The 27,723-nt window shown below is 51.4% G+C and overlaps 1 protein-coding gene across 1 annotated transcript; it reads right to left on the bottom strand.

Moving 5' to 3' along the window:
* Positions 1 to 1,195: 1,195 nt before the first annotated feature.
* Fry (microtubule binding protein furry) lies at positions 1,196 to 27,723 on the bottom strand. The gene is made up of 10 exons (XM_077700378.1): positions 23,472 to 27,723; positions 23,173 to 23,357; positions 21,087 to 21,198; positions 20,722 to 21,021; positions 12,694 to 12,843; positions 9,956 to 10,140; positions 6,129 to 9,162; positions 5,481 to 5,699; positions 2,732 to 2,970; positions 1,196 to 2,662 (listed from the first exon to the last, which is right to left on the bottom strand). The coding sequence occupies exons 1-10, from the start codon at positions 27,417 to 27,419 to the stop codon at positions 2,416 to 2,418; spliced, it is 8,619 nt and encodes a 2,872-aa protein (XP_077556504.1). The 5' UTR covers positions 27,420 to 27,723; the 3' UTR covers positions 1,196 to 2,415.

The following is a 27,723-nucleotide window of genomic DNA, read 5'->3' as shown; positions in this document are numbered from 1 at the left end:
ACTTTCTATCACACCTGGCGCCGTCTAGTGGTTAGCTTTGAACACTGCCACAATCTTCTTGATCAACTCCTAAAACAACCTGGCTGTTAGGCCTAGAGGGTAATGTTGCGTCTTCTTATGCTAACATCCCCAGTAATTCTGCATTTTTTTTCTACTAATTCCACAAATTTTTTATTCAAGAAATGCTCTCTTAGGTCAGCTCTGTTTGCTTCTCATAAATAAGGGATTGTTTAGCATCCCTTAGTTTGGGTTAGGTGCAGAAAGGAATTCTATCACCATGTTTAATTAAAGTTACGCATCGCAATGGAAGTGCCTGGCCTGCACTGATTTGTAAACAGAATGTCACCATCCGCACAGTTGGTTGGTTACCTTGGGCGAGTATTTGCACTCGTACGAAATGGAAAACCCCGGGGATCAGTGGTGATCAACACACCTTTCTTTGCATGTGCTGTGGCCATATTAACAGTAGGTTTAGCCCTACCACTGAGCCTAATCGTGTGCCAAACAACACAAACTCATTGTATGTCAAGCCGCAGGTGCTCATTAAAAGTTGTTCATACCCCAAAGCAAAACGTTAGTCCTGACATTAGGAAAATCCTGGGGAAGACGCAGGATGCTAGCCTTTGCCCGGTGGTTATCACATGATGAAGAAGCAAAACAGACACTCTTGTAAATAGAGGAAGGATTACCCACTGCCACGTGCAGTGTGTCGTGTAGTTTTTTGTACACATGTGGACACGACTGTGCCATTTCGGAGTAGAGGTAAACAGCTTCACTGTGAAAAAGAGGAAAGAAACAGAAACAGAAATGGCAGCTGCAATAGATGCCAACAATACCAGTGGGGGTGCAAACTGAACAGCTTGTGGACTGAAAGTCAAGAGCACCTGACCTCACGGGCCAGAGCAACGGCAACAGCTCCCAACATTCTTGATTGAGAAAAGGCCACCCACATTTCTTCTTTCTCTAGTATTTTTTTTTTCAGCTTTAATACACGTTTTATTCACTCAGTAGATAAAATATTCTTGCACCTTCACACCTATCAGCATACATTTGCTAATGGTTACCAGGCAATCTATGGAGAAAGAACAATTACACCATTCATGAAGTCAACCGAACTCAACAAAAGTCATGTATTCAAAAACTGTGCAACACGCTGCAGTATCAGGCAATAGTGAGAAATATAGTGAGACTTGAGCACTTGTACAATGGATCTTTTATTCCAAAGGGCACGGATGTACAGACAGCTATGTAAAAAGTGACACCGAAGATGATATCTGATTTCACCACTCATTCATTCTTCACGACACACATTTTCAGTCTCACTGAGGTCCCAGGCAGAATGCCCGGTCACAGGTCGTCTGGCGAGCACAGCAGCACACAGAACTGCAGCTCGCTCGAAATGCACAAGGCCCGGGAAGGAACGATCAGGCTGGGACACCCCATGACTGACTAAAGCAATGCCTGCTCTGCTGTTAAGAAACTGCGGTGCGGAACCCAGGACAAAAAGAGGACGTCACTGCACACAGCATCGGCTAAAGGAACTGACCCACTGGGCTGAAACGAAGCCTTCACTCCACCGGGCATTCCACACCTTTCTCTGGAAACGCACGATGCTGCAGTGACAACTTCTGCAACTCCTGAAGAGGCAGTTTGGAGTTCTTGAGTGGATTGGGTGAAGCTGTTCACTGCTTATTGTAATGAACAAATTTCAAAATTTTAGAAACTGGAGACGGTAGCTTCACAAGTGTTCATCAATAGCAGAAACAGCTATTAAAGGGATTCACTAAAATCACCGAATAGAAAATTAACGCAACAGGTAAATGTTATCTTCGAAGTGCATTTGAAAGTACGCTTAACAGTAAATTTCTGAAATCTTTTGCATGCATGAGAGTGAAGAATTAAAGTATGTGCATGCTCCAAATTTCTGTAATGGACACATTCTGACTGACTTGTGACTGCTATCATGTCTGGAAGACATGTTGGTGTAGAGATGGTGTTCATGAAGTTTTATAACACTTCGTGGTTTTATTACAATAATTAAAAAGAAAACCGAGCTCCCAGACTTACTTGCCAATCAATCCCTAGACACTGACTTCTCTCTCAAACTGATAAATATTTGGCAAAAGCAGTTCTGTGGTCTCGTAAGCTCCCACTTTTGCGCCGCAGCATGTAACTCCAGAACACAGGACGAAGTTTAAAAGCTAAACGTTTCCTTCCAAGCAGGTGGCCATGGGAATGACCCCTTGAACGCAGCCCACATCTAGCGCTGTCAGGAAAACTAGCAAACTCTACACCTGGATTGATGTTGTAATACATGGGGTGGAGTCAATGCACGCAGAGCTCCTCCTTGACGCAGCAGTGTTACTGTTATGGGCAGCGGGTAGCACCGTCACAGGTGCTCACATTCTGAACCCATCAGCAGTCGGACTTTCGGAAGAGGGAGGTGTCGAGCACGTGCGTGTCGGGGCCGGGCCCCAGGGCGTGCAGGGCCGAGGAGAGCTGCAGGCTGAGCTCGCGCAGCCGCTGGCCGACCACCGCCAAGTCCGGCTCGGGGTGGGTGACCGCAAAGAAGGGCGGCGCCCGCTGGCCACTGCCCAGGTGCTGGCAGTAGGCGCCCAGCACTGCCCACAGCTCCTCCTCCTCCTCACCCGGCCCCTGGTGCCTGCCAGGAGAGAGGAAAGAAGGTGAGTCAGATCCGTTTGAATGCTTCTTCTTTTTCTTCCAGCCCCACCTGTGCAGGTGCCTGGCCACCTGGGCCCACCGGCGCTCGGTGATGAGGGCGGCCAGGGTGTCCTCGGGGTCCTCGGACTCGACGGGGGACAGCCGCTCGCTCTCCGTGTCCTCGATGGAGCGCAGCACCTCGGCACGCACGCCGCTCAGCTCCTGGGACAGGTCGGCCAGCTGCCACTGGGGGGCCGCCCAGGCCAGCTGCTCCAGCAGGCGCCGGTACCCTTCCAGGAGCAGCAGCACCTGTCACGGCACGGGTCACAGAGAGGTCAACTGACGAACCCTGCCAATCGGACGTTTTTTTCCCCCCATTTTTCTTGCTCTAATGTTCACTGAGTTATGCAAGTTTGTACAGAGTGGCTGGAAATCAGAACAAACGCGACAGGTGTCCTATTGTTGCGTGGGCCCTTAAACAAGTCTACGGTCATCAGCTCTTTTGTTTTGGGCCCTCTTTGTAGTAAGCAACATGTCACAACGACCACATCAGTGCCTGTTCATTCACACTCCAGAAAGTGCCAGCAGAGGCTAAACATCCATGTCCAGCTCCCTGAATGATTTCCAATTGGCGCCTATGCCACTGTTCCTAAACAGACGATTCTGTCAGACGTATTGAGTGTTGTGCAATATGTATTTCAGCACAGTTACAATTGAGGGTTGATTGCTGCATGCAAAATATCGCCTTTAAAGGAGTACTGACACAAACTTTCAAAGCCGAGATAACTATGCAAAAGGCTTCCTTTGTATGCGGAGATATCGCCCAGCAAGCTTCAACAGTAACCGTTCAGTGGAACATATTTTAAATTAATTTTAATCTTGCACGCACGAAAAAGCTCAGAACAGTTACCCTTTCACAATCGGCATCAGCATGACGCCATCTGCGCCCCCTGGCCCCAAACCTCTGACATGAGGGCCCCCATGACGTGGCCAACGCACTGGCTGCGGTTGGCACACGCTGCTCCAGCAGGTGTATCATGTCACGGTTTTGGAACTGACGTCATGCTGCCAGGGCACGTGGAGATGGCGGAAACCCCAGCTGGTCTGAGCACGCGTGCATCCAGACCGGCAGTGGTGCGACAAGAACGGTAACATCGCGAGCGCCTTCCTGTCATGGCGGCCGCTTCACAGTTCATGTTCTTGAAACCGAAACTGACACAAATAAACAAGCCTGTAAATAATTATTTTTGCTGAGATCAACCGTCTAATGCCCCATTCTTTTATAAGCGGGCTGGTAGGCACCCGTAACAGTGCAAAAAAACGTAACACGAAAATTCCGTGTCAGTACTCCTTCAAGGGACCAGCTTCCGGATAAATCGTCCATTTGTTTGGAACTGTTGCAACTGGCGTGTTTTTCATGCTTAGAAGACACTTATTTTGTGTGCGTTTTTCATAGAAAAATTTCGTAAGAAACAACTACAGATATTTTACTTCACAAAGCACAGACCGTTTTGTTGAAGCATGAGTGAAGGGGGGACACTGGTCTTGAAGACGCAAAATGTACAAAAAAAAAAAATCAATTTTCTGTATTCATTTTATTTGCAGTCTACAGGTCCCGAAGAATGTACCTGCAAAATATCACAGCTGTATCATAAGTAATAACAAAGCTATCTGCCTTTGAAGTCGCCTAAATGACCATTTTTGCCTACATTTCCGAACTTCGTGCCCTGTTTTCTCAGAACGAATTTTTTTCCCCACATGGTCAGCTGTCGGGTACAATATCTTGGCATGTACTGGTTCGATTTGTGTCATATTTGCTGCATTCGAAACCTTATGAACTGAAAAGTGCATTGAAACCACAAAAGTATAGAATTTATTTTTGCTGGCACAAGATATTATGCAGTTCATTTTATGAAAACATTGGTAATTGATGATCTGACATTTTGTAAGTCTACAGCAATTGCAGAAACAATGCTAAAATTACTGCTGTGGTATAGTGTCCCTCTCTGGTCCTTCTAGAGCACAAAGGGATAAAGGCTATTCGAGTGTTTCATAGGTAGATAATGAAAAAATTGCCCGAAACGGAGTGGCATAACATGTAGCACAACTCTACACTTACACCCCATAGACAAAAACTGACTCCATATTTGTGCTCAGGGTGTTAAAATACACTCTATGTGTAAATCTCAAGCTCATAGGTTAAAAAATAACAAAGCTGCCCCCAAAACCGGTGTCCTCCCCTTAAGGCGCTGTAAAGGATATCCAGAATGAAGCAGAGTTAGAAAGTGAACTTTTCACTATTTGGTTTTAAAATTTGGAAGGCACTTTTTAGCACCTATTTCGTTACCTCCATTGTCTTTGGCATTTCTGGGTCTATTTTGGCTCAAACGCTAACATGGGGCAGGAACCAGGAGGTAGTAAAGAGGCGCTAACCCTGGGCACTGACAAAGTCTTTTCGTCACAAGTGCCACTGAGGAAGCCAGTTACTGTTTGAGCATGCTAAACTACAGGCACACGTGAGTGCAGAGATTGTGGGCTAATGTACAATATCTCAAGAACTTGACCAGGACTAGCTATGCTAGAGCAAGAAATACCACGCCGTAGTGACCGCCTGCCAGAAACAAGGTACTCGCACACAGTAGAGGGGCTCATATGCTTCAGAAACAAAATGAGATTTATTTGGAATTCTATGACTACTTTGCACTCATGAATTGAAATTTTTCACGACTGCCTGAAACTGCACCTCAATGTTTAGGCGATCGAGGGAGCATGTACCCCACCGCGTCCCCGATATCCCCCGACAGGGAAGCAGGTGGTACCTGGAAGTGTAGGCGGTAGAGTGCCCGGCACAGGTCAAGCCGCTGCTCGAGCAGCAGCTCGGGGGAGAGGGCCTCGCCGAGGGCCTCCAGCTTGGCCCCCGAGCGCACGGCGTCCGCAGCCTCGGCCAGGTGCTCCCGCTTCTCCAGGAACGTCTCCCAGTGCTCCTGCTCCTCCAGCACCAGGCAGCGCAGCCGCTCCGTCACCGCGCCCCCACGGCACTGGGCCCCCAGGGATTCACAGAGCAGCCGGTTTACACCACGTCCTCAATAAGCCACAACTACTGTGGCATCAAAGGGACTGGTAAGAACATGGGATGTGGTTACTGAAAATGGCAAAGTTGATGCTGACCCCCCTGGTAGGAGAGGAAGAAGCAGCCGGCACCTGCTCACTTTGACACCCCATACCTTACACTCCAGTTCGTGAGCACGCACATTCATCCTGCCCCCCTCCACCGAGCAGACCCAACCCTTCTCATAACCTTAAATTTACAGTCGCCAGGGGAACCTTCAAAAATTAACCTTTAAGGAAGACTGATCTTCACAATGACTCATGCCACGTTCAAGTTCCACTCACGGCCAGGTGTACATTACATTCGATTAGAGGAAACACAGACGAGAGGTAAGGAAAAGGGGGAGTGCTCCACTCACGGTTTGCGGGTCGACATAGACGAAGGGCAGCTCTGCCTGGGTGGTGAGCACGTCGAGCACGTTGAGGAAGAGGGCCGCTACGCGGCGGAGGCAGTCTGTGCCCGCCAGCAGCTGGCAGGCCTCGCGGGTCATGCGGGCCACCCGCCGGAAGGACTCGCGCAGCAGGCGCCCCAGGGCCTGGTACACCGAGCCCGTGTCCTCCTCGTCGGCAGCCATGAGCCGGTGCAGGCTGGCCCGCCAGGCGTCCTCGGCATCGTCAAGAGGGGCGGGACCCGTGGCCGTCAGGGGCGAGAAGCTGGGCGAGGTGTTGCTCAGCGTCAGGTCACCGTCGCTGACAAAGCTCTGCGAGGAACCGGGGCTGCCAGGCCGGGGGAAACCCCGCAGGGGCAGCGAAATGGCCGGGAACACGAGACTGTTGGTGCAGCTGGGCAGCTCGGAGTGGTCGTACAGAGGCGACACGCTGCCATCGTCCGACGACTCTTCCCGGCGGGGAGTTGCTGCGCTGTAGCGCACGGTGACGCTCGAGTCCGAGCCACAGGGCTGGACCATGCCCGTGCACTGCACGTCAAAGTTGGAAGGCGAACGACGCCGCACTCCCCAGTTGAAGTTGTCCATGCTCTCGCCTTCCTGACTCTCGAGCTCGTACTCGAGGAAGTCAAAGTCCTTGAAGATGCCAAACTGCTGGTCGCTGTGCGTGCCGTCATCCAGCTTGCTGTCTGCAGAGATATCGTTATTGGTGGCCGACACTTCCTCTGTGCTGCTGCACATGGAAGACTGCCGCTCAGCGACGTCACTCGTCTGGCTGAAAATCACCGAGGGGCTCTTGGGGAGCCCCACTCGCTGGCCACATGCCGTCAACAGGCTGATGAGGTGCTCACGGGTCCGGCCCTGCGAAAGCCACGGGCGCCTCCAGCCTCCCAGCGAGCCGTTTTCGCTGAAGGAGTGGTTGTGCGACAGGCTGCGCCGTGGTGAGCTTTTCTCATCTTTAGGTTCACCCGTTTCAGTGTCTGGGTTCAGGCCGACAACCGGTGTCACGGAGAGATCAAAGGTAAAATCAATGGTCCGGCCTGGGAGCTCCCGCTTGGCGGAGAACTCAGATTCTGCAAAGGAAGTGCTGGAAGCAATGCTGATACAGTCTGCAGTGGTCACACCCGAAAGAGAGGGCGGAGCGGCCAGGCTGGAGGACCGGGTGACGACGTGCTTGAGGATCTTGAGGACGTCCTTCCACTGAGAGCCCTCCACATGCCGAGCTATGGCTCGCAGCAGATCAGCATTGATGGTCTGTGCTGCACTCTGGATGTCCATGTAGAGGAGGATGCAGTAGAGGACGTTGAGCATGTGCTGCATCAGCGACGGGGGCCCCTTCTCCACAGTCTCCACCAGGAAGGACACTATGCTGATGAAGACGTGAGAGTAGGCATCGTACAGATACTTGACCACACACTTGGTCCACTGCAGGTTCTCCTTGCTGAACGAGTGCTGACTGTAGAGAGTCATCACGGTGGCAAGGTTCTCCAGCTTCTGCGACCGGTCCATGCACACGTGGGCAATGGCCCTCGATGCGCGCACACACAGGGGGGCAGGATCGTCGAAGTGGAGCAGAAGGTAAGGCAGCAGCGCCATGACGTGAAAGGGAAATGCCAAGGAGCCCGTAGGGTCGACCACCGGCACGTCCAGGTGTGGAGTCAGCTGGCAAAGGATGCCAATGGTCTGGTCAAATGCGGCCGGGCAGGTGCAGCCCTTGAGCAGCAAGGCGTGCAGCCCGGGAAAACCGGGCCACTTCATCTGGTGCTGAATCTTGTCCACCTTCTCCAAGAAATCGGCATTCTCGAGCGGCTGTTTGCTGAGAACTTTTTCTAACAAACGCAGAGCCAGCAGAAATTCGTGCTCATAGTCTGAATCAAGGAGGGATACGGCAATCCAGAAGAACTGCGCTAGCAGGGTCATCTTGTCCTCTTGGCTGTACTGCTCGTCAGCCATCTTGAGTGACAAGGCACTACGGGAACGACCCAGGCTGTTGCCCCGCAGCCTCGCTTCGTCGTCGGTGTAGGCACGCGACCTGGACTCGCGACAGTCCGATGTTGGACTCTCGGGCAGCTTCTTCCCGGAATAGGAGTAAGACGTGCTCCGCATGTGAGACACAAACGGAGTGCCCACGGGCGACTCCTGAGGGGGTGGAGCACTCCTCCGGTTATCTTTGCTGCCAATGTTGGGTGCGGATTGGAAGATCTCCCTCATCAGGTCATCGATTCTGAGGCTCGAGTCGAGGGAGTCGACACCCTCCTCGAGGGTGAGCATCAGCTCCGTCACGTAGCCCTGCATGTCTTCCCCCTGCTCGGCAACCGTCTCAACAAGGCGCGACAGGATGTCAACCAGCATGCGCGACGTTACGGGCGCTCGTAGCGCACGGAACACTTGCAGTGAGCGGCCCGCATAGTGGCGCGACGAGCACGACAGTGCCAGCTGGAGGGCCACCTGGGCCCAGCGCTGCTCAATGTGGGCCTGCGGAAGGGAGTCCTTGAACACCGCCGCCACGTGGCGGACGAAGACGCTCAGCTGCTCGGCGCTCTTGACGGACCAGACCTTGGCCGTGATGTCCTCGTAGGCCCAGAGGGGCGCCTCTTTCTTGGAGGCCAGGAAGCTGATGAGCGCCTTGATGGTGGCCTCCATGGGGCGCACCTCCGGCTCCCCCAGCGTGATGGCGAGCTGCTCCGGCTGGGCGTCGGCCCCCCGCGGTGGCTCAGTGAAGTCGACGGGGGGTGCCTGAGGGGGCGGCTGGGTGGGCAGCAGCCCGTAGCCCAGCTGGTGGACGCGGCTGTCCAGGAGGATGCGGGCGACGCCCAGGTGGTCGCGGTGCTGGGCCACCACGACGAGCAGGTTGAGCAGCAGGCGGGCACAGTGCTCGTGCACCAGCGGCCGCGCGTGGTCCAGGCCCAGGAAGAGCACGTGTAGCAGCATGGGCAGGTGGGGGCCCCAGTCTAGGGGCACCCCGCTGACCACCACCTCCGTCAGAAGCATCACCGCCAGGTTGCACCTGCACACACCCCAGCAGTTCCCCCGGCCCCCTTTAGCCCGCTGCTACCAAGAGGAACCACAGCACAGCTCAAGTCATGAATCCCTACTGCCAACCAGCTGGCCAGTACCGATTTCCGTGTTCTCATTTCGCAGCCAGAAAGTACTCTTGAAGGCAAAAACCCGAGCACAGCAACTCAGTGTCATTATTCCTTCAAGCACACCATGTTGCAGTTGCTGTGGTTCAAGTTTTCACTTTGGCTGTGTTTTACCTTGGTGTAAAACAGCAGTAAAGGAATGCATGAAACTGCAACTTATGATTTTTGGTGTTGCTGTTGCTTGAGGAAATTGGGATCAACAGTTTATTGGAACAGTTATACCCTGATCATGCTTATACTGAAATACTTCTGATGTCTTCACTTATCGTAGTTATCCGCCAGTGAATGAATGTTTATGCAGAGCAATTGCTACATATATCTTGCTTTAAGATATCGGCATTGCTAATATTTGACCTATTGACTGACTGCAAGTCATCAGAAAAGGTGATCTTGCTTTCCTATATAAAGTTTCCCTATATAGTATGTGACGTTACACTACCTTCTTCTCCAGCTCGCTTTTACTGTTGAAAGCACTCCTGCATTGAAGGCAATCGGATAACGGATGCTCAAATGATGGTAGGGTCCAAATGATAAGCCCCTACTCATTGTTTGCAAGGAACTCCTGCGTCTTACTGCTGTCCCACAGCCTGCTTCATACTGTGGAATACTGATTCATGACTGCATCGAAAACACTGAATAGATCCGAGAGCTGCATACCTGTGAAACCCAACAACAGGCTGCGAGCTGTCGGGGAGAAACTCGGAGAGCGGTGCATAGTAGCCGCCGTATTCCGGCATGGGCAGTGGGTGCGGCTGAGGTGTCTCGGGCTTGGCCTCGGGCTCCGCCGCTCGCCGCAGCAGGGCAAAGTTGTCAAGCTCCTCTTCGTCTCGCTGACACTCGAGCTGGAAAGATAGCAGGCGGTGCGACGGTCACTCAAGCTGGGCTTTCTTCCATGCAAGGTGCTTTGCAGCTTCCCCTTCATTTAAACACTCACGCCCATTTTCAGGCTACTGTCACTGGGAGCAAGAAACTTGCCAAAGACTGCATAACTCCTCAGATGCGTGGCTCGCAAGTACTCGAGCACTAGGGCTACTTTTAAATGAACTGGCAAAAGCGGTATGCGGCGACACAAAGATATGTTGCCAAAGGAGCTACACTAGTTTCTTTCATGTTTTATGCATGTTTGGTCTTGAGAGAGAGAGAGAGAATAACTTTAATGAAAACCAGCGATGTTAGCCGAGCCGTCGGGCTGGCTTGCTACGCTAGATGAGAGAAGAAAAACAAAACGAAAAAAAAAAGAGAAAAAAAAATGTGAAAACAAAATGATGTCATTTGATGCGGCCAAAATTTTCAATCACAAAACTCTGTCCAGTTCTGTGCTCCGAAGAAACTCCAAAAGAGCTTTGATTGCACGCGCAGCCTGACTGGGACCCGACCATGGACCCAAAACAGCCCTCAGCTCAAGTCCCGCACCAAGCTGCCTGCACAAAGATAATATGAGTTTCTGCCTGTGCACGGTGTACTTGGGACGCACGCATATAACATGATGGATGTCTTCTCGTGAGTCACATTTGGAGCAAAGAGGTGAAGATGCCTGCTGGATTTTGTACAGGTAATGTCCCGTGTAGGCCACATTCAAGCGCAGCCTATGCAGAATGGCTTCCTCGTGCTTGCTAAGTCCAGGTGGCATTCTGAAGGTGCACTTGGGATCAATCTCATGAAGAGGTGCGTATTGCTGCCTTGCATCAGTCCAGATAGACATCTGCGCAGTCCGTGCGGTTGATGAGGCGAGTATTGCCGCATCCTTTCTCGTGAATGGGATCGGCACAGCTTAAGCATTGTGCATGAAAGCTGGCATCAGAGCCCGTGCAACACGGAGGAGCTAGTAGACTGCCCGTGTCTTGTGGCAAAACTGCTACAAGGCCTCACAAAAAGAAGCATGGAGGAAAGGGCTGAGGAAGGGGCAAATACACCAACCAAGGGCATTCATCAAAAAGACATTGACGAACATGCGTTCTTCAGTGTCTGAAGATATGGTAAGTATTATAACGCATGCTACACAGTGCATTTTTCTCAGCTCCCACTGTACGAGTTTCTGTGGGCTGTGCGTGCATTCACGCATGAGTGGTGTGCTGTTTTACGGGCGGCACGACTACACTTGGCTACTACTGTATAAGGCGGAATATAGGTCGCGATTTTTTACCCCAAAATTTGCCGAAAAGCCGCCCCTCGACCTATATAGCAGTCACTGGCATAATGTTGGTTGTCATCAGGCAATCGGGCAGTCCATCAAGCCCATCCAAACTGCACAGGCACCATCGCCACTACAATCAACTGGATGCGTCGCCATCTTTGTTTTGTTGCTTCTCTTGCTGTCAGTGAACATGTGTGTACTATTTCTTGCTCAAAATGAGTTTAGGCACTTAGAGCCAGTTCACCACAGCATTTAAAAGAAAAAGTTGGGGAGCATGCCAAAGCCAGTGACAACATGTCTGCCTTGTCCAGTTTGGCGTCACCAAAAAAAGTGTACGCTATGGACATAAGCTGAAGGGACAGCTCTCGGTATGCAACACTCGGAAGTTTTCATTTTGCTGGCGCTGCTCTATGCACCTGGAACTTAAGTACAAGGCGGAAACTTTTGTCCACGAGCATTGTGCGACATTTCTGCAAATGGATACCCCAAGACGCTCACTGGCCCCCTGCACGGACTGGGTCTCGCTACAGTTTGCACAAGAGTGTCCCATGGTCTTGTGAGTGTCTGCACATGGTCTTGCGAGTGCTTAAGAAGTGCTGCATAGGCTATTCCCGGGACTGCACCACAGAGAACTTGCTGTGTGGGTGGCAGCCAGCCAAAAGCAGTCATCCAACAACCTTTCAGATAGCCCTAACGAGTAAACTGAGACTAAACAAGTTATAGCCTCAATAAAACGATGTTGTGTACCCAATAATTTTTTTCATTATTCGGCTACAAGGTAGGGGGTCGACCTATATTCCGGATTGACTTTTATTCCGCATTATACGGTAGGTATGTCTCCCCTGTACATGCCCTCGTGAAGTTGACCCATGACGCAACATTTTTTCTTGAGAGTTCAGAATGAAAAGCAACAAGATGAAAAAGTAGGGCTAGAAATGAGCACTGTTTTCCAACCAAGGAATCGATGCAAAGAACAAGTATAAACAGCCTGCAGTTACGCAGTCGATGCCCATACACACAATACACGGCACAGGTGCAAGAAAGCACCAGTCACAAGTTATTTAGTATAAAGTGCCAGGTATTTTATTCTTTATTTCTGCACCAGGAGTAGGAGCGACCTTTTCCAATTACTTCTCCTGTTCATGATAATGTACGAGGGCCACCAAAAGAGGGATATGGCCAAGACTAGCTACGTTTCAGCAACAACCACAACTGAAATCCTTTTAAACAGGAGGCCCCAAAGGAATGCCTCTCTCCTCACCCGGGGATCGTCTGTGGGAAGCAGGACCGAACGGCGTGACCGTTCGCTTGAGTTGCTTCGCAAGGAGCCACTCCGACACTCGTTTGAGCCGTCCTCGGTGCTGCGTCGTTTGGTGTGCAGCGTCCCCCGTTCCTGGCCAGCCTCGGGGGCCTGCAGGGAGAGGGAGCACACCTCCCTGTTACTCGGGCACACTTGAAGGGTGCCCAGCAGTGGTATGGTACACCTACGCGAATGTCTCCAGGGTTTGTACGGGCTTCAAAAGAAAATATTTAAGGGTTCTCAAGGACTTTCAAGGACCAGAAAACACATTTTCAAGGTCCCCATCTTATGTTTTATCTGGGATTATTTATAACTTTTTCAACACAATGCAAAATTTTGTTATTGCCCCAATACCTAAGAACATTAATGCACATTTAGATAGGCGCTATGGGTTCATGAATGCTCCCCCAGCTTTATTTTTTATTTCATAGTTTGTATTTAGAGGTTTTTCTTTTTTCTTGGTGTTTTGCTGAGGCTGTTTGATTTCAAAACTTGGTTAATGTGGCCTGCATATCCTGCTTTGTCAGCAAGAGTATCAGCTGAAATTAACTCAGCAAGTGTTGCTGCAAGGCAGGATGAACTATGTACGCGTCCACTGTTTGCACGTAAAAGAAAACGCAGATGGAGCGTATGAGGCACAGCAAACATGCAATGAAAGGCCGTCCACAGACTAGATGGAACATGCAAGATAGAGAACAGAAGCCGGCTTTCACGGGATTGTATCGTGATATGAATTCTACTAAGCAGTGCTGCTCCCAATGTTGCCTCGTAATAATAAGAATCCACAACTTGTAATTTCACGCAATACACTGAAACTTGATTGTTACAATGTTTCTTTACATTTTTAACACCTAAAATTCACGACAAACACTTTAAATTCTTGTGAAAAAATAGGGCCATTGATTCTCTCAGGAAAATTCAAGGGTTTTCAAGGACCTGTGCGAACCCTGTGTCTCACACGCAGACCACTGGTAGAACGAGCATTGTCACTTTACTGAAACGGCTTTAGAGCTCCACGCAAACACAAAGATTTCGCATAATCACGGCCAAACTGCAGGGTCAGCATCAGCATTTGCTTTGACGAGCAGTAAGAACGGTTGCTTAAAAAAACAACCTGTAGCCTTAAACATCCCAATGTAGAACAGTTTATATTGTGGCGTGGGTCACACTTGGATAATCCCCTAGACAGCTCCCGTTGCTACGGCGCTAAAATGGGAGGCAGGCAAGAAAGAGACAAGGCCAAATGACGAAAATCCTCAACGGGGTTTATTATCCAAACCACCAGGGGTCCCGCATTGCTTGAGTGACCAAAGCCATTTGTCTCAAGCGCAAATGAGTCGATGATATTGGTCAAGGCGAGAATACAAGAGCTCCGCCCCCTTCACTCCTGCTCCTGTCGCTGTCTGTCTGTTGAGTCTCCACAGTGTGGGTTCGCCGCATCTCTTCTGTCTTCTTGGGGCGACATCACGGAGCTCTCCCTGCCGCCCCATTGTACAATGTTTTCACATGACTCTAGACGTGACCATGAACACAAATTTGGTGGCCAAGTAAGGAAGCCAGCACATCCTCACTGGCCGCTTGCACCGGGAAGCGGGTTTCCGCGGTTCCCCCTCCCCACAATATGTGCCTTAGAAACAAAGTTGTAGGGAGGTCACCACTCAACTCAATGTGCCAGCTGCAAGCCTCAAATTGGAGCAGAGAGCATATCTTCATCCATCATGCAAGAATATATTTTTTGCTTACTTCGGGCAGAATTTTGATTTTCCCCGACTAGAAAAATGCAAAAATTGCCCCGATATTTCCTCGATTTTTCTGGACTTGCAGAACCCCCTGGCGATTCCTGGTGTCCCCAGTTGGTTGACATCCAGGATACATTTTTTCTGCATAAGAAAACCATCTAGACTCTAAACTAAATTGAAAAGCAGAATGTAAAAATGACAGGAGAGAAGGGAGAAGAGAGAGGAATGAAAATGACAGAGAAAGAATTTTCATTTCCAGCCCATGGCTTTCTCACACCTGCATCGAATCGAGAAGTTTTCTTAAAATGAGATGACTTTTCACATGTCTGTAGCAATGGCCCATTTCAGCTCTTGCCATTAACGGAGAAGCACCGGCGCAAAGACGGACAAAAATTTACGAATGAGAAACAATTAATGTTCACACTCCGAATTCTTTTTCAAAAGCCTCTGAAATTGTATTTGAAACCCCTTGGTCATGCATTCAAAATAAAAGGAGTCGTAGCACAGGGGTTATTGTCCTTCCTGTATCGGGGCTGGGTTCGGGTCCCCCACTACAGACAACTCATGAGCTTTATTTTTAATATCTGCGTTGAAAATGTTCCCGCACAAAAATATGAGGAAGTGCTGGGTAGTGTTACAGTCTAGTCCATTTATAATGATACCATGTATAACAATATACCAGATATAACGATGAACAACTATGGCACCGTCCACTTTCGTATGTTTTCTATGGTAAAATAAATCACTTATTGCAATGCTCCAGTGTCACGATATCGGATATAACGATTGAATTCGGTTACAGCGCGCACCGAAAATTCAAGCTGCCGCAATGTACCTCGCATTCCTTCCACCCCTCAGAAAACAGTCAACTGTGCCACTTGCAAAGCAGTGGGGGGAGGAGGAGAGCAGTTTTCTTTTGAACCCCCCTCCCCCCCGCGCCGCCTCTTTGGCATCGTCCACGTGCCCACTTGTGAACTCGCGCCGCCACTGCCAGCACCGCACATTCGCTTACGTCTGCCTGTTGTGTCACGTGCGCACCGCATTGAATTTGACTGGGTGCATCCTCAGCTGCCTCTGTCTTTCCATGGAAGGGACGTCACGGCCGATGTTTTGGAAACATCCAGAGGTGATCGTTGCGTGGATACATGCTGTGGACAGCACTTACAGTGATACTTGGACGGCGCAGTTGAGCAAGCCTACTTAGGTAGGGTCTTCGCAGGAGGCCCAATGCATGATACAGCCTCTCAGGGATGTTCTTTCCGACATGGACCTTTCGCTCAGCTAGGTGATGCACTTATAGGTGCTCTTGAACAAAATGTGTGCCAGCTTCGCGTGAAGAAAGCAAAGCTGACCGACTACGGCTTCTTTTCCGTAAATAAGCAGTAGTACGACCTTGCTTGCATGCGGATGAAATCTCTTGGTCTCTTTTTTGTCTTAATTTTTTGCAACCTGCTTAAAACAATTATTTAGGGGTGTGCGAATAGTGAAATTTGATCTCGAATCGAATTCGAATCGAATAGTGTCGAATAGTGGACAAAAATATCAAATATCGAATACCAAAGCTTTTATTTGGTAGAACAAGTAGGTTGGACACTAACAAACACATGTCCTTGAGCTCTTAATAGTAAATACACTAAACAGAATTAAAGAAATTACAAACTGTCTTGTTGAAGGTATTACAAATTGTCATGGAGAAACACAATCTGCTCCACATGAGCTGGCTTCAGGCTCTCTCGCCGCGATGTCACTGTGTTCCCCGCAGTAGAAAACATGCGTTCACTAGGCACCTCTGTAGCAGGGATAGGAAGGTACCGCAAGGCAATTTTGGCAATACCAGGGTAGAGTGCAGCGCCGTGGTCTCTCCAGTATAGCAAAGGGTCGTTCTTCCTGGGGATCAGGGGCTCATTCAGGTACTTCTGGACCTCCTGACTGTGGGGTCTCGGGTTATTTCTCGGGCTTTTTTGCGACGCCAGCCGCTCGACAGTTTCCCAGACTGTTTGCAGGCTTTTCTTAGGACTGGTTGGTGCGTTGGACAGTTCCTGCCTTTCAAACTGCTCTGAAGGAGAGTCCACCCGAGCACATCGGACACCAACTTCTGCTGCAAGCAGCTCGACAGCCTGTGTCTGGTCAAAAGACTTGGTGCAGAAAATAGACTTAAACCTTGGGTCACACAGCGTTGCGAGCTTCAGTTCCTTTTGCTCCATAAAAAGGGGGAACCGGGACTTCAGGCTCTTTAGTAAGTTTCTGCTAAACAGACCTGCTTCATTTTCAATGTCACAGTGCCCCTTTAGAATTTGCTCTGTTCCATAGAGAAAAGGAACAACAGTTGAAATGGTACCATACTTCTGGCCACTCAAATCTGCAGTCGCGTCTACAATGGGCTGCAGGACCTGCACCAGGCTTGCTGCAACATTCCATTCACTTGGTGAGAGGCAGCTCACACTCGTTTCAGATGTTGCCATTTCCAGGGACACGGCATCTTTCAAATCTACCAAACGGCTCAACATGGCATGTTCACTGTTCCAGCGTGTTTCCACATCTTGAATGAGACTTACATCTGGCAGCTCCATGCGCTTCTGGCAATCTTTCAGCCTCCGAGTTGCCTGAGCACTATGCTTGTAGTGCCCCACTATGGCTCTTGCCTTCTTGCACAGCAGAGACACGGCAGGCGTCTCTTCTTTGGCGTCCCTCACTGCCAGCTGAAAAGTGTGTCCCAAGCACTGCAGAGGGGTCCAATCCATTTGGCGTACGGCTGCGCGAATATTGCGGCCATTGTCTGTGACCACGTACACAGGCACGTTGGTCAAGTCGAGAGACCAGTTCTCGATGATCTTGGTCAAGCAGGTATTTATGTTCGCTGCAGTGTGGCTTTCTGGCAAGTGAGCGCACGCGAGAGTAAATGCCTTGATGGTAAAATCCGGCGTCATGTAGTGGCATGTCAAAGCGATGTAACTTTGATTGGCCCTGGAGGTCCACATGTCAGTGGTGAACGTGATCGACTCCACCGACTTCGCCATGTCCGAAGCGATCTCAACCTTGAGTGAGTCGACTGTGCTTTGGTACAGCTCTGGGATTACAGTTCTTGAAAACGTAGTCCTGTGCGGGACCTTGTACTGGGGCTGCAGGTGATTCATCAAGTCTTGAAATCCTTTGTTCTCGACGAACTCGTACGGCTGCAGGTCCTTCGCGATCATGCGCGCGATGAACATGGTGGTCTGTTTTTTAGCACTCTCTGACAAGAGGCCTTTTCCCTTGGTCATGCCTAGCAAGGTTTGTTGGTCTGCGCCTTTAGGTCGCTGGTTTGCCTTGGCTGAATCTTGAATCTCCAAATAGTGAACGTGGTGTTTGCTCTTCAAGTGATTCAAGAGCGGGCTTGTCGTGCTTGCCGGCGTCTTGAGCGTGGAGCCGCATTTCTTGCAGATGGCAGAGGACGGACTTGCCTTCTCGAAAAACTTCCAAATTGCGCTTCTTTTTTCACTGTGGCTATTCATGCTGAATAGCACGGCACCGTCGGCACGCGGACGTAACACAGAAGAAGAATCACGGGCGTGCGACGACCATGGCGACGACCGTCAGCTTGGCTACGGATAGGCGGCGGGAAAGGGTCTAGGACGGGTGATGATAGTGTGTTACAGCAAGGCCAGAATCACAGAACTTTAACAAGACCACAATTATACGCTATTTTGCGGCTGCACAGTCGTGTGATAACATTCATAAACTATAGAAAAACGATATTTTGCGGCCGGAAGAGTCAGTGTCATCGCCATCACAAAATGGCGTCGTCGTAGTAATTTGTTCACTTTGTCCCGAGTGGGACGCATCATATTTGTTTCCAATGACGTGAAAACGGCAACGCACCTAATTACGAAAACCCGTATGTGAGGAACGTTTTCTGCACGCTGAAGACTGCTGTGTCGCTCCTTTCCGTGTATGCCAGTGACGCAAAAAAATCGAGGAACTATGCAATTACATGTCGGCAATGAAGTCTCTGCGGGCGAAAAGGATTGATATTTTCAAACCTCAAAGGCAACTTTCCTGGCCGAAAACGGGTCGCTGGTAATTGTTTGACCAAAAACTTTCGACTTTAGGGTCAGTAAGGGCCACACTAATCTAGCCGCAACTTCGGCAGCGTTCGGAATATTCGTCACGTCGAATTATTCGAAAGTCCGAATGCTGGGTATTCGAAAATCGAATCGAATTATTCGGGCAATAAATATTCGATTCGAATTCGAAAATCGAATATTCGCACACCCCTACAATTATTGGTTATAACGATGGAATCTCCTTCACACTTGATGATGATGATCGTAGGGTTTAACGCGCCGACGCAACGCAGGTGATGAGGCGCGCCGTAGTGGAGGGCTCCGGATTAATTTTGACCACCTGGGGATCTTTAACGTGCGCCGAAATCTCGTACACACGGGCGTTTTTGCTTTTCGCCTCCATCAGAAAAGCGGCCGCCGCGGCCGGGAATCGAACCCGCGTCCTCGTGCCTCCTTCACACTTGAATATCGTTATAAGTGGATTAGACTGTGTATTTATTTTCTGCTTAAAGGGGCACTGACACAAAATTTTGAAGGCGAGATAACTTCGGAGATAGATTGGTGGGAGCACACATACATTATCTGCAAAATATCAGCGGCGAATACAGCCTAGAACATATTTAAAATCAGTTTTGAAGTGTGCGAAACGCAACCGAGCAGCCAGCAGAGGACCACGCGCAATTGTAAATAAACAACATCCAAACACGTCACGAGTTTGTGTTTGCCGCTTCCGCACTACCGGCGTTTTGCGCCGGCTCGCGCGGCTCGCCGCTCCAATCGGAGGGCCGGAGGGCGGAGCTTCTGCTCTCGAGAACGAACGACCCGATCGTTGGCGGCGGAGGCGCCGTGATTTCGTCAGCTAATCGGGCAGCTGGCCGCGACCAAAGTTCTACAGCGATTCCAGGCACTCTGTTTCTATTACTGTTTATTACCATTGGATGCGAAAACGCGCCGGAGGCACGAAAAGCTCACTGAGCCAACCGCACGATCGCTGTGCAGGCGGCGGCCACGGCCGCGAAGTGGCCCAGGCCGGCGCAGGTAGCTCGAGTGATAGCTTGTTACCGCTGCACGAAATTGTCCCCAAGTCCCGACCATGGTGGCTTACGTGAGAAAGGAGTTAATGATGCGATGGCGGGTTGCATTAAAAATTGTCATCTGCACCGCTTACGAGAGCGGCACTCGAATATCCGCCGCAGTGCTGAGCCGAACACATCTGTAGGCGGACCTGTAGGCAGACCGGCCGGCTGCTCCCAGCGCGCGTCTTGCCACCCACCGTCTCGAGCGTCGCACGTCGTTCTTTAGCCGCGGTAGCATTTGCACTCGCAGCGCTTGCGTCACATCCACGGTCACTTTTTAATTAGGCGCTTCACGAGATCAGTACGTGGGGGCATTCGCAGAATCTGCCGTCGATGCGGATTCGACAGTGCTACGGCGGCTCTGCTCTGTGATATCCCTCCGACGGTCACGTGGTCAGCTTTGTTCACACAAAATCCACAAAATCCATCGTTTCGCGGCACTCACTGAAACCGAAACTGCGACTGGCCGCATTGAAAATGCCTCTAATTAAACAACCGTCGCACGCTGAAGCAAATGAGGTTTCTACAGGTTATAAGTAGGTCACTAGCTACTTATCGCAACAAAAAAAACAAGATGCAAAATTTTTGTGTCAGTGCCCCTTTAATTTAAAAGACTACCGAATCCAATCTGTTAGTCTCCTGACTAAACCCTCTAGATTCCTGTTGGCAATGACAGTTATTTAATTGCAATGGCGTTAGATGAACAGTAAGGTTTGCAGCAAAAACCAACAATAACTGCATTCTTGAAATGTTCCTATGGAATGCAGCTACACAAAATGTGAAACATGATAGCTAGTAGGGCCCCTGAACATGGCCTACAATTTTTATGAGCTAGGAGTTGTGCTGTGTTTTACCCTCTTGTCCCCCACAAACAGCCGCCAACAGAGAAAGAACTGCTCGTGATGCTCACTCTGTGGTTTGCTCCACACCTCGGAGCCTTTCATTTGCCCTAGCCAACCACAAAGCCAGAGCAGAACTTTTCCTGTTACTCCCAGAAAAGGATCGTACTACGTTGGGGGTGTACCAGGAAAGATGTGGACTGTTAAGGCACACACTGAAGCCTGGCTTTCCTCACACCACACCATTGTCGTCTTGCTACTGCCTGAGGAAGAGAGTGTGAGAGACGCCCACCTGGTCCTCCTCCTCGCCTGAGTGGCTTCCCTTGCGGGGTGCCAGGAGCCGGAAGAAGGGGGGCGTCTCGGTGCGCTCGACGGCCAGGCCCAGGGAGTCGGCCAGCTGCATCTCGGCCAGCAGGGCGTCCAGCAGCCGGTCGGGGCAGGCACGCCCCATGTGCAGGGCCACCCGCTTGGCCGGGGCCAGCAGCTCCCCGGGCGCCAGGCCCCCCACGATCACCAGGTAGCGCACCACCACCCGCAGGTTGCCCCCGGGGGCCCCACACCGGCACAGCAGCGCCCACAGCTCCTCCACCTCCTGGGAAGCGGACGCTCGCTTGTCAGCCGCAGGGCAACGGGGAGCAGCGACAAAGTGCAACCCACCTTCGGGTGCTGGTCGCCAAACTTGGCCGTCAGGTAGAACAGGTTGTTCAGCACCATCTCAGTGGCCTCAGCAGACCCCCAGCCCTCTCGGTGTTCACCCGGCACTGTTGACCTGTGTCACATCAAAGCACTCAAACATTTATACCCTCCGCTGTAGACATTTAATAAGAGACTGCCAACTGCAACTTCAACTTCTTTTCCTTCACGTCTACTGCTTTATGTACTCGCCTAGGTAACCTTAAAATTTGAGGGTGAGCAAAAGGTAAAAGCAGTGTAGCATGCCTATGGACCAGTTAGTCTTTAAACCACGGGTCTCAAACTCACATGAGTGAGCGGGCCACAGTCACAAAATTTAGTCACGCAAGGGCCGTGACAGCACAGAAGGTTGAAACGAAGGGAAGGGGGATAAACCAAATGTCAGCTACTGCTGCCATTTAAAAGAAAAGTCTTTCCCCACATCTTGTAAATATGCCGGGTCATTTCTGAATGGAATTTGGCGTCAGGATTCGAGAAACATATCGATGCCGATATCAAGAACGACCAAAATCTGGACGCCGATTCTGAAATATAAAATACTTGTTCCACGGTGATGCTTCGACACATAGTGATTGCAAAAAAACAAGTAAAAATAAATGAAGAGACTCATGAGCAAGCCGGGCCGCAATTGAAAGGCCCTCAGGCCACATGCTGCCTGTGAGCCCCGTGCTTGAGACCCCTGCTTTGAACAGATGAAAAAAGCTAAAATTTGCACATAGGCTGTGCCGAGATTGCATCGGCACCATTAGGAAAGCCTCTGCTGCACTTGGAGTGGGGCAGCAGGGCACTGTGATCGGGTTCACTAAGGAGCAGCTTCCACGACACTCAAGGTGGATATGTGCGAACTAAGCAAACGCTCAGGTGCCAGTATGCTTGCAATTTTTCCAAGTGATAAATTCTGTTTCAGCTAGTGCCACGCTCCTTGCTGAACTAATTGCAGCAGGAGTTAGAATCAGCGAGCCCAATGATGGTTTAAGCCTGCCACTAACTAACCTAGTGCACAACAGCATGAGCGCAACATCACAGCTCCCAACTGCGGACACAGGTGAAACACAAAATGTCACTTTGTTTGCAGGGCCTCGGAGTTTCCACAGAGGCTGTCCAGAAAGCACCGAACAATAATATGTATTTCATCCCAAGTGTTTTGAGCTGGTTTACAGACCCAGTGAAATACGCAATGACATGAGCTCTAGCTCATTACCCAGGTTTCAAGCTAGCCCCATTCTTGATGCCAAACTCAACCTCACTGCTAAGCTGATTCCTGGTGTGTGTGCAGAGGAGTGTGAAAACAGACAAGATAACGGGCACGGAGCACACAGAGCGGGAAAGAGAAGGGAGGCGTTTACTTGCCAGGGGCGCCAGTCCACTATCGTCTTTTGTTGACATTTGCAACAAAAGGAGCAGATACGCGGCCCAGCTGTTAACGGAAACTTTTGTGACCCTGGCAGCATCACCGAGTAGACAAAATGTCCAAACAAGAACCCTGGTTACAAGGCTCCTCCCGCACTCCAGGCTTTGCCATCTTTCTGAAAGCTTGTTCTGACAGGCTTTTGTCCCAAAGGCCGAAAGCCAATACGCCTTTAGGCAGCAGCTTAGTATAGTGGCTTCCCAGGAATGTCCAAATGGAGATACTGTAAAGAGGACAGTGACGGGCTCGAACTGGCGGAGTATTGTCCAGGAAAAAGCTCGCAAAGCAGTGTCAGTAATCCAAACTTCCTTCTACTGCCGCAAAGGGCACTCTTCTAAGGACAACAGGCACGCCATGAGCACCAGGCAAATAGTCTACATGTACAAAATCCCGGCCATTGTGATCTGTAAGAGGCTTGAATGGGTGGCCTGCCATGACGAAATGAACAACAGTGGTTGACAAGCAATCGTACATTTCCTGCACAAACCAGCTATGCCCAAGACCCATTGGGAAAGGCATCCTAGTTGACAGCTAAAAAAAGGATAAGCTGGTGAGCTCTCCCCCACTACAGTGCTGCCTGGCCCAGCACCGTGAAACGCCTAGAAAAGATGCGACAAAAGGATGCAACAGAGAATGACTGACTCGTGCGGGTGACCGGGTGCCAAGTGTGGATCCACGAGGTGCATGTTCCCCAACCAGGGCAGCAGGCATCGGAGCAGGTTCTGGCGCACCTCAGGCCGCGCCGTCTGGAACCGCCCCGTCACCTCCGAGAAGAGCCGCATTGTCAGCTCCGGATGCACTTGCGCCATCTGACGGCACAGCTCTTCCTGCACAAGAGCACCCGCATACTCACATCAGGGCCACTTCACACCACATGGTGTACACTCCAGTCGAGCGTAATGCTCCCAACCACCTCTAAACCACGTGAGCGGCAAACGCACCTGGGAGCAGGGGTAGCCGGCAATGATGAGGCCATCATCGGAGAAACCGTGACGAAGCTGCACCGTGTCCTGCTGATCGTCGTCCATGGCGAGTGCCGACTTTGCGTGGAAGAAGCGGTGGTCCAGGATGTGCAGCAGCTGCAGAGCCATCTCTTGGATGGGTGCCCTGGGGCAGCCCGCATTGAGGAGCGTCACGCAAATGATGGACATGTAGTGGTCGCACGGGTACTCCCGCACGCTGAACACCGTGGCCAGTGCCATGAAGCAGCCATCGGCCAGCTGGGGCTCGCCCGTGTAGCAGCGGTCCACGAGCCAGTCCAACAGCATCCCTGCGTCCTGGTTGAAGTCCAGCAGGAGAACCACGGCCTCCTGCGCCAGGTGGCAGAGGCCGACGTCCTTGGAGCCCAGGAGGCTGTCTAGCCAGTGGTAGATAACACTCTCTTCATTCAGCCCCGGTGGGTCCATGCAAGGGCCACAGCAGAGAACCGAAGACATGGCCTGCAGAGCTGAAAGCTCCAACTCGCTTAGGCTCTCGTCGGCAGAGTTTCGTTTCTCTACGACTCCGAAGGGGACCCCCAGGTTTCCACTCCACGTGGCAAACAGGTAGAAAAGGTTGCGCCTCAGGTCGTGCCCAAGGAGGTGAGTGTGGTTCTCCAGAGAGAAGCTCTTTATAAGCTTGTGGACAAAGTTGCAGAAGTGGAGCTTAATTTCCTGCACAATCTCGGGAACATCCTTATCATTCTCACTTTCAAGAAATAGCCGTGCACCGTCAATGTACTCTACAAAGGAGGTGTTGAGTGTGCCAGCGTCCCGGTCCAAAATACAAGAGCTCACTCCAAAGGTGCCGTGCTCAGCTATCGACTCCATCAGCCGCGTAAGCTGCAGGCGAAGAATGTCTCGTCGTCTTCTGCGGCGTACGTTCTCTTGCTTCCTATCAATGGCCTCTCGAATGTAGCCAACCAGTTCCTCCATCAAGTCCTTCAGTGCAAGGCTGTTCACGTGTGACAGTCCGAGGACGACAGCTCCTCTCAAATCCATCTGCTCGTTCCTCAGGAGGGGCACGATCTGCTTGAACAGCGTTGACGCACTGATGCCGCTGTTGCTGATGCCTGTGAACCGGTGTTCAGCCCGCTCAGAAGAGACGTTCTCCGGAGAGGAACTGAAACTCAGGTCCGGAGACAGGTAGCGAACTGTGATGTTGCTGTTGGAAGGGGCAACACGGCATGCATAGAGAAGATAGTTCCTCCAGAGGCTCAGGTACATGTCCCTCTCGGTGGGCGCTTTCTTGGCTGTGGTGGTGCGAAGGAGCGAGGCCCGGTTGTCGTTGACCGGATTGAGCTCGATGTTGGCAAAGAGGCAGGTGATCCGAGATGTCACAATCGGCCACGACTGTGTCACTGCTGTAGGACAGTGCTTCAGGACGTAGTCTGGATGTATGAAGCTCATCAAACAGGCGCACCAGGCATCCATGCGCGACAAGTCTGGGACGTCCAGGGGGCTCCTGTTGGAGGAGCCCTCGGCACTTTCGGGGCTACCGGTGGCCCAGCTAGAGCGCTCAGCGAGCCACTGCAGGTCCACAACCGGGGCAGACAGCACTGCTGACTTCTCTGATGCAGGCAGGTAGGGCAGGCATTTCTCTATGGCAGCAGGGCAAGCTCGATCGATGACATCTACGACGGGCTCTTCCGTGCGAGGCGGAAGCTGCAGTTTCATCACGACCTTGGTCTCCTTAAGGATGTGAGCAGCCAGACGCCGTGTTGACAGCCTGCAGTTGCACAGCATTACCAGAGCCACACCCTCAACAAGATGCAAGGCACTGGTCATCTGCTCAATGCGAATCTCGGGCACCTCTTTCTTGACGGCCGTGCCATTCAGGGCGTTCTTCCACGTGGTCAGGAATTGAAGCAGCACACGTAGGGCATTGTCCAGCAGCTGTGGGAATGTGTCGTTCACTTCTTGAAGAATGAACTGAATGAATCCTTGGATGACATCTTCTCTCCACTCGGGGAAGTCCAGCACCATGTTCTGGAGTGCCTGAAAGGCCAGGCCACGCAGCTCTTCGTCCATGTGCACTGTCAACCTTGAGAGCATCTCTACTAGCTCTTGTCTTCGCATGCCATCAGGAATAAGTCGTGGTACGGCAGCCACGCAGGTGCGAAAAAGGTCAATCTTGGGCTTTCGTTCGCCCGTGATCATATCATCGGGCTCTTTGTTGGCATTCTGCACTGTGGTCATCATTAGGGGTCGCCCAAACTGGACATCCAGAGCTTTTAGGATGTCATCAAAAGCCTTCCTGACGTAGTAGTAGTACTGGGACATGCCAATGCTCTTGGCAGTGTCCTCAGTGAGCACCTTGTTAATGAAGGTCTTCTTGACCCTCAGGGTGTTCCCAGATGGCAGCACACCAACAGTGCGAGGCATTGGCGGGCAGCCTTCTTTTTGCTGCAGGCTGTCAGCCACAACGAGGAAGGCCCGCAAGCCGATGCTCATTCGCTCGGGGGTGAGGATGATCTTGATGGGCCTCCCTACAGAGATGAGGTCGAAAACAATTTCCTTCATGGCAAAGTCCAGCCGTTCCTGTGCAATGAACTGGATGATCTTGACAAAAATGTTTAGTGGCGTGTCTCGCGGCACCACTGCTTTGGACCCTTTTGGGAAGAGCGAGTTTACAATGCTTTGAAGCCTCGTCTGGGTGGCTGTGTTGCTTTCACACTTGACACGAATCATGTACACCCAAAGCAGCCTGTAGAGCGATTCGAGGGCCACGCGACACATTTTTGGGTCGCGATGCTTGAGGTGAGACAGGCACATTGCCAGAAAGCAGTGCCAATTCTGCAGAAAAAAGAGCTTCTGGCTCACGCATAGCAGGCAGGTTACAAGGGGGAAAAGTGCCAGGCTGTGCTTCTTTTTTGTGCACAGGTCCAGCGTCTGCGAGTAGAGCATCTCCACAAAGTTTTTCAGGCAGGGCACGTTCACCTCCGTTTTGACTGTCGCAGCGACAGGCACGAGGATCTCAACAAAGAGGCCCGCCAGGGCGTGTTTCACGTCCTTATCCTTGGCCTCGAGGAAATAGCTGGCGCATTCTTGCATGAACTGAAAGGACGCCTCGAACTCTTCGATGGGTGCCATCTTAACGCGGAAGAACTTCATACCCATAAGCAGGCTAATTATGCTCTGTGTTGTGTGAGGGCTTGGCTCTTTGGCGCGAAGCTCCTTGAGCTCGGCCATGAAACGTTTGCGAACAGACTGAAACCGTGACTGCGCCAGCACAGCCACCACTTCAGCGTACAGGTCGGCGACAATGTTGAAGTTCTGCGCGTTCGGACCTGTCTGCGCACTTTCACGGAAACGAAAGTGCTTGAAGGCGAGCGACTCGATGTGGCCCACCAAGTCTTCATGGCCTGGGTGCAGCGGCAGCTGCCTGAGCACCTCGATGAGCACCAGGCAGAAGATGAACTCGATCGCCAGGTCTCGGCGCTCGTGCAGGTAGTCGCTGCTGCGGGGTTCCGATTCGCTCTTGGCCCGCGAATCGGCGCGCGACCGCTGCACGTCCACCGTCTCCACAGTCTGCCTGTCGTACCACGCGAACAGGGTGCGCAGAAGAGACGGCAGGCAGTGCTCGGCCACCGAACCGAAGGCGCACAGCAGCTGATCGAAGACCGCATCCTCGCCTCGTTGCAACGACTTGGAGACGGGTCGCTCCAGCGGCTCGGCAAGGACGGCGCGGATCTTTTTCTCCGCCTGCAGCGTAAACTCGGCGAATAACACGCGCAGCACAAATTCGCCAGGCTTGACGTCCGTGTCGAAGTGTATGCCCGGGGGAAATGGCTGTCGCTCTTTGCGAGCGCCCCACGGAAGTACCAACGCTGACGGGCTCACGTAGCTGCTGGTGGCCACAGCAGCTGGCTTTGACCAGCTTTTTGCCTCCTCGTTGCCCTGCGATGCCATGTCGACGGTTTGCTGCGAGCGATTACATCATTACCGTTGACGCTGGGTGATCCTTCGCCGTACGCACTGCGGCATTGTATCAGTACAAACAGTCCGGACGGTCACACCTCACTTTTGTTGTGACCGTTGCGACTTCGGATGCATGCTCCGCAAACTTTTCTTCGAGACGTCTTAGATAGTTTCACAGGTCCAAAACCTGCTTGAGGCGATTGAAAACGCTTGCAGGTTCCCCAGCGGTCCACAAGCAACGCCAAACCAAAACTAACGCACAAACTACAAAGGAGCACAGGGTGGCCGCTGCAGT

This window comes from Haemaphysalis longicornis, unplaced genomic scaffold (genome assembly GCF_048455015.1).
Source record: "Haemaphysalis longicornis isolate Haplotype H1 unplaced genomic scaffold, Haemaphysalis longicornis Haplotype H1 scaffold_2, whole genome shotgun sequence".
Taxonomy (NCBI): Eukaryota; Metazoa; Arthropoda; class Arachnida; order Ixodida; family Ixodidae; genus Haemaphysalis; species Haemaphysalis longicornis.
This window is presented reverse-complemented; position numbering and strand designations above follow the sequence as displayed.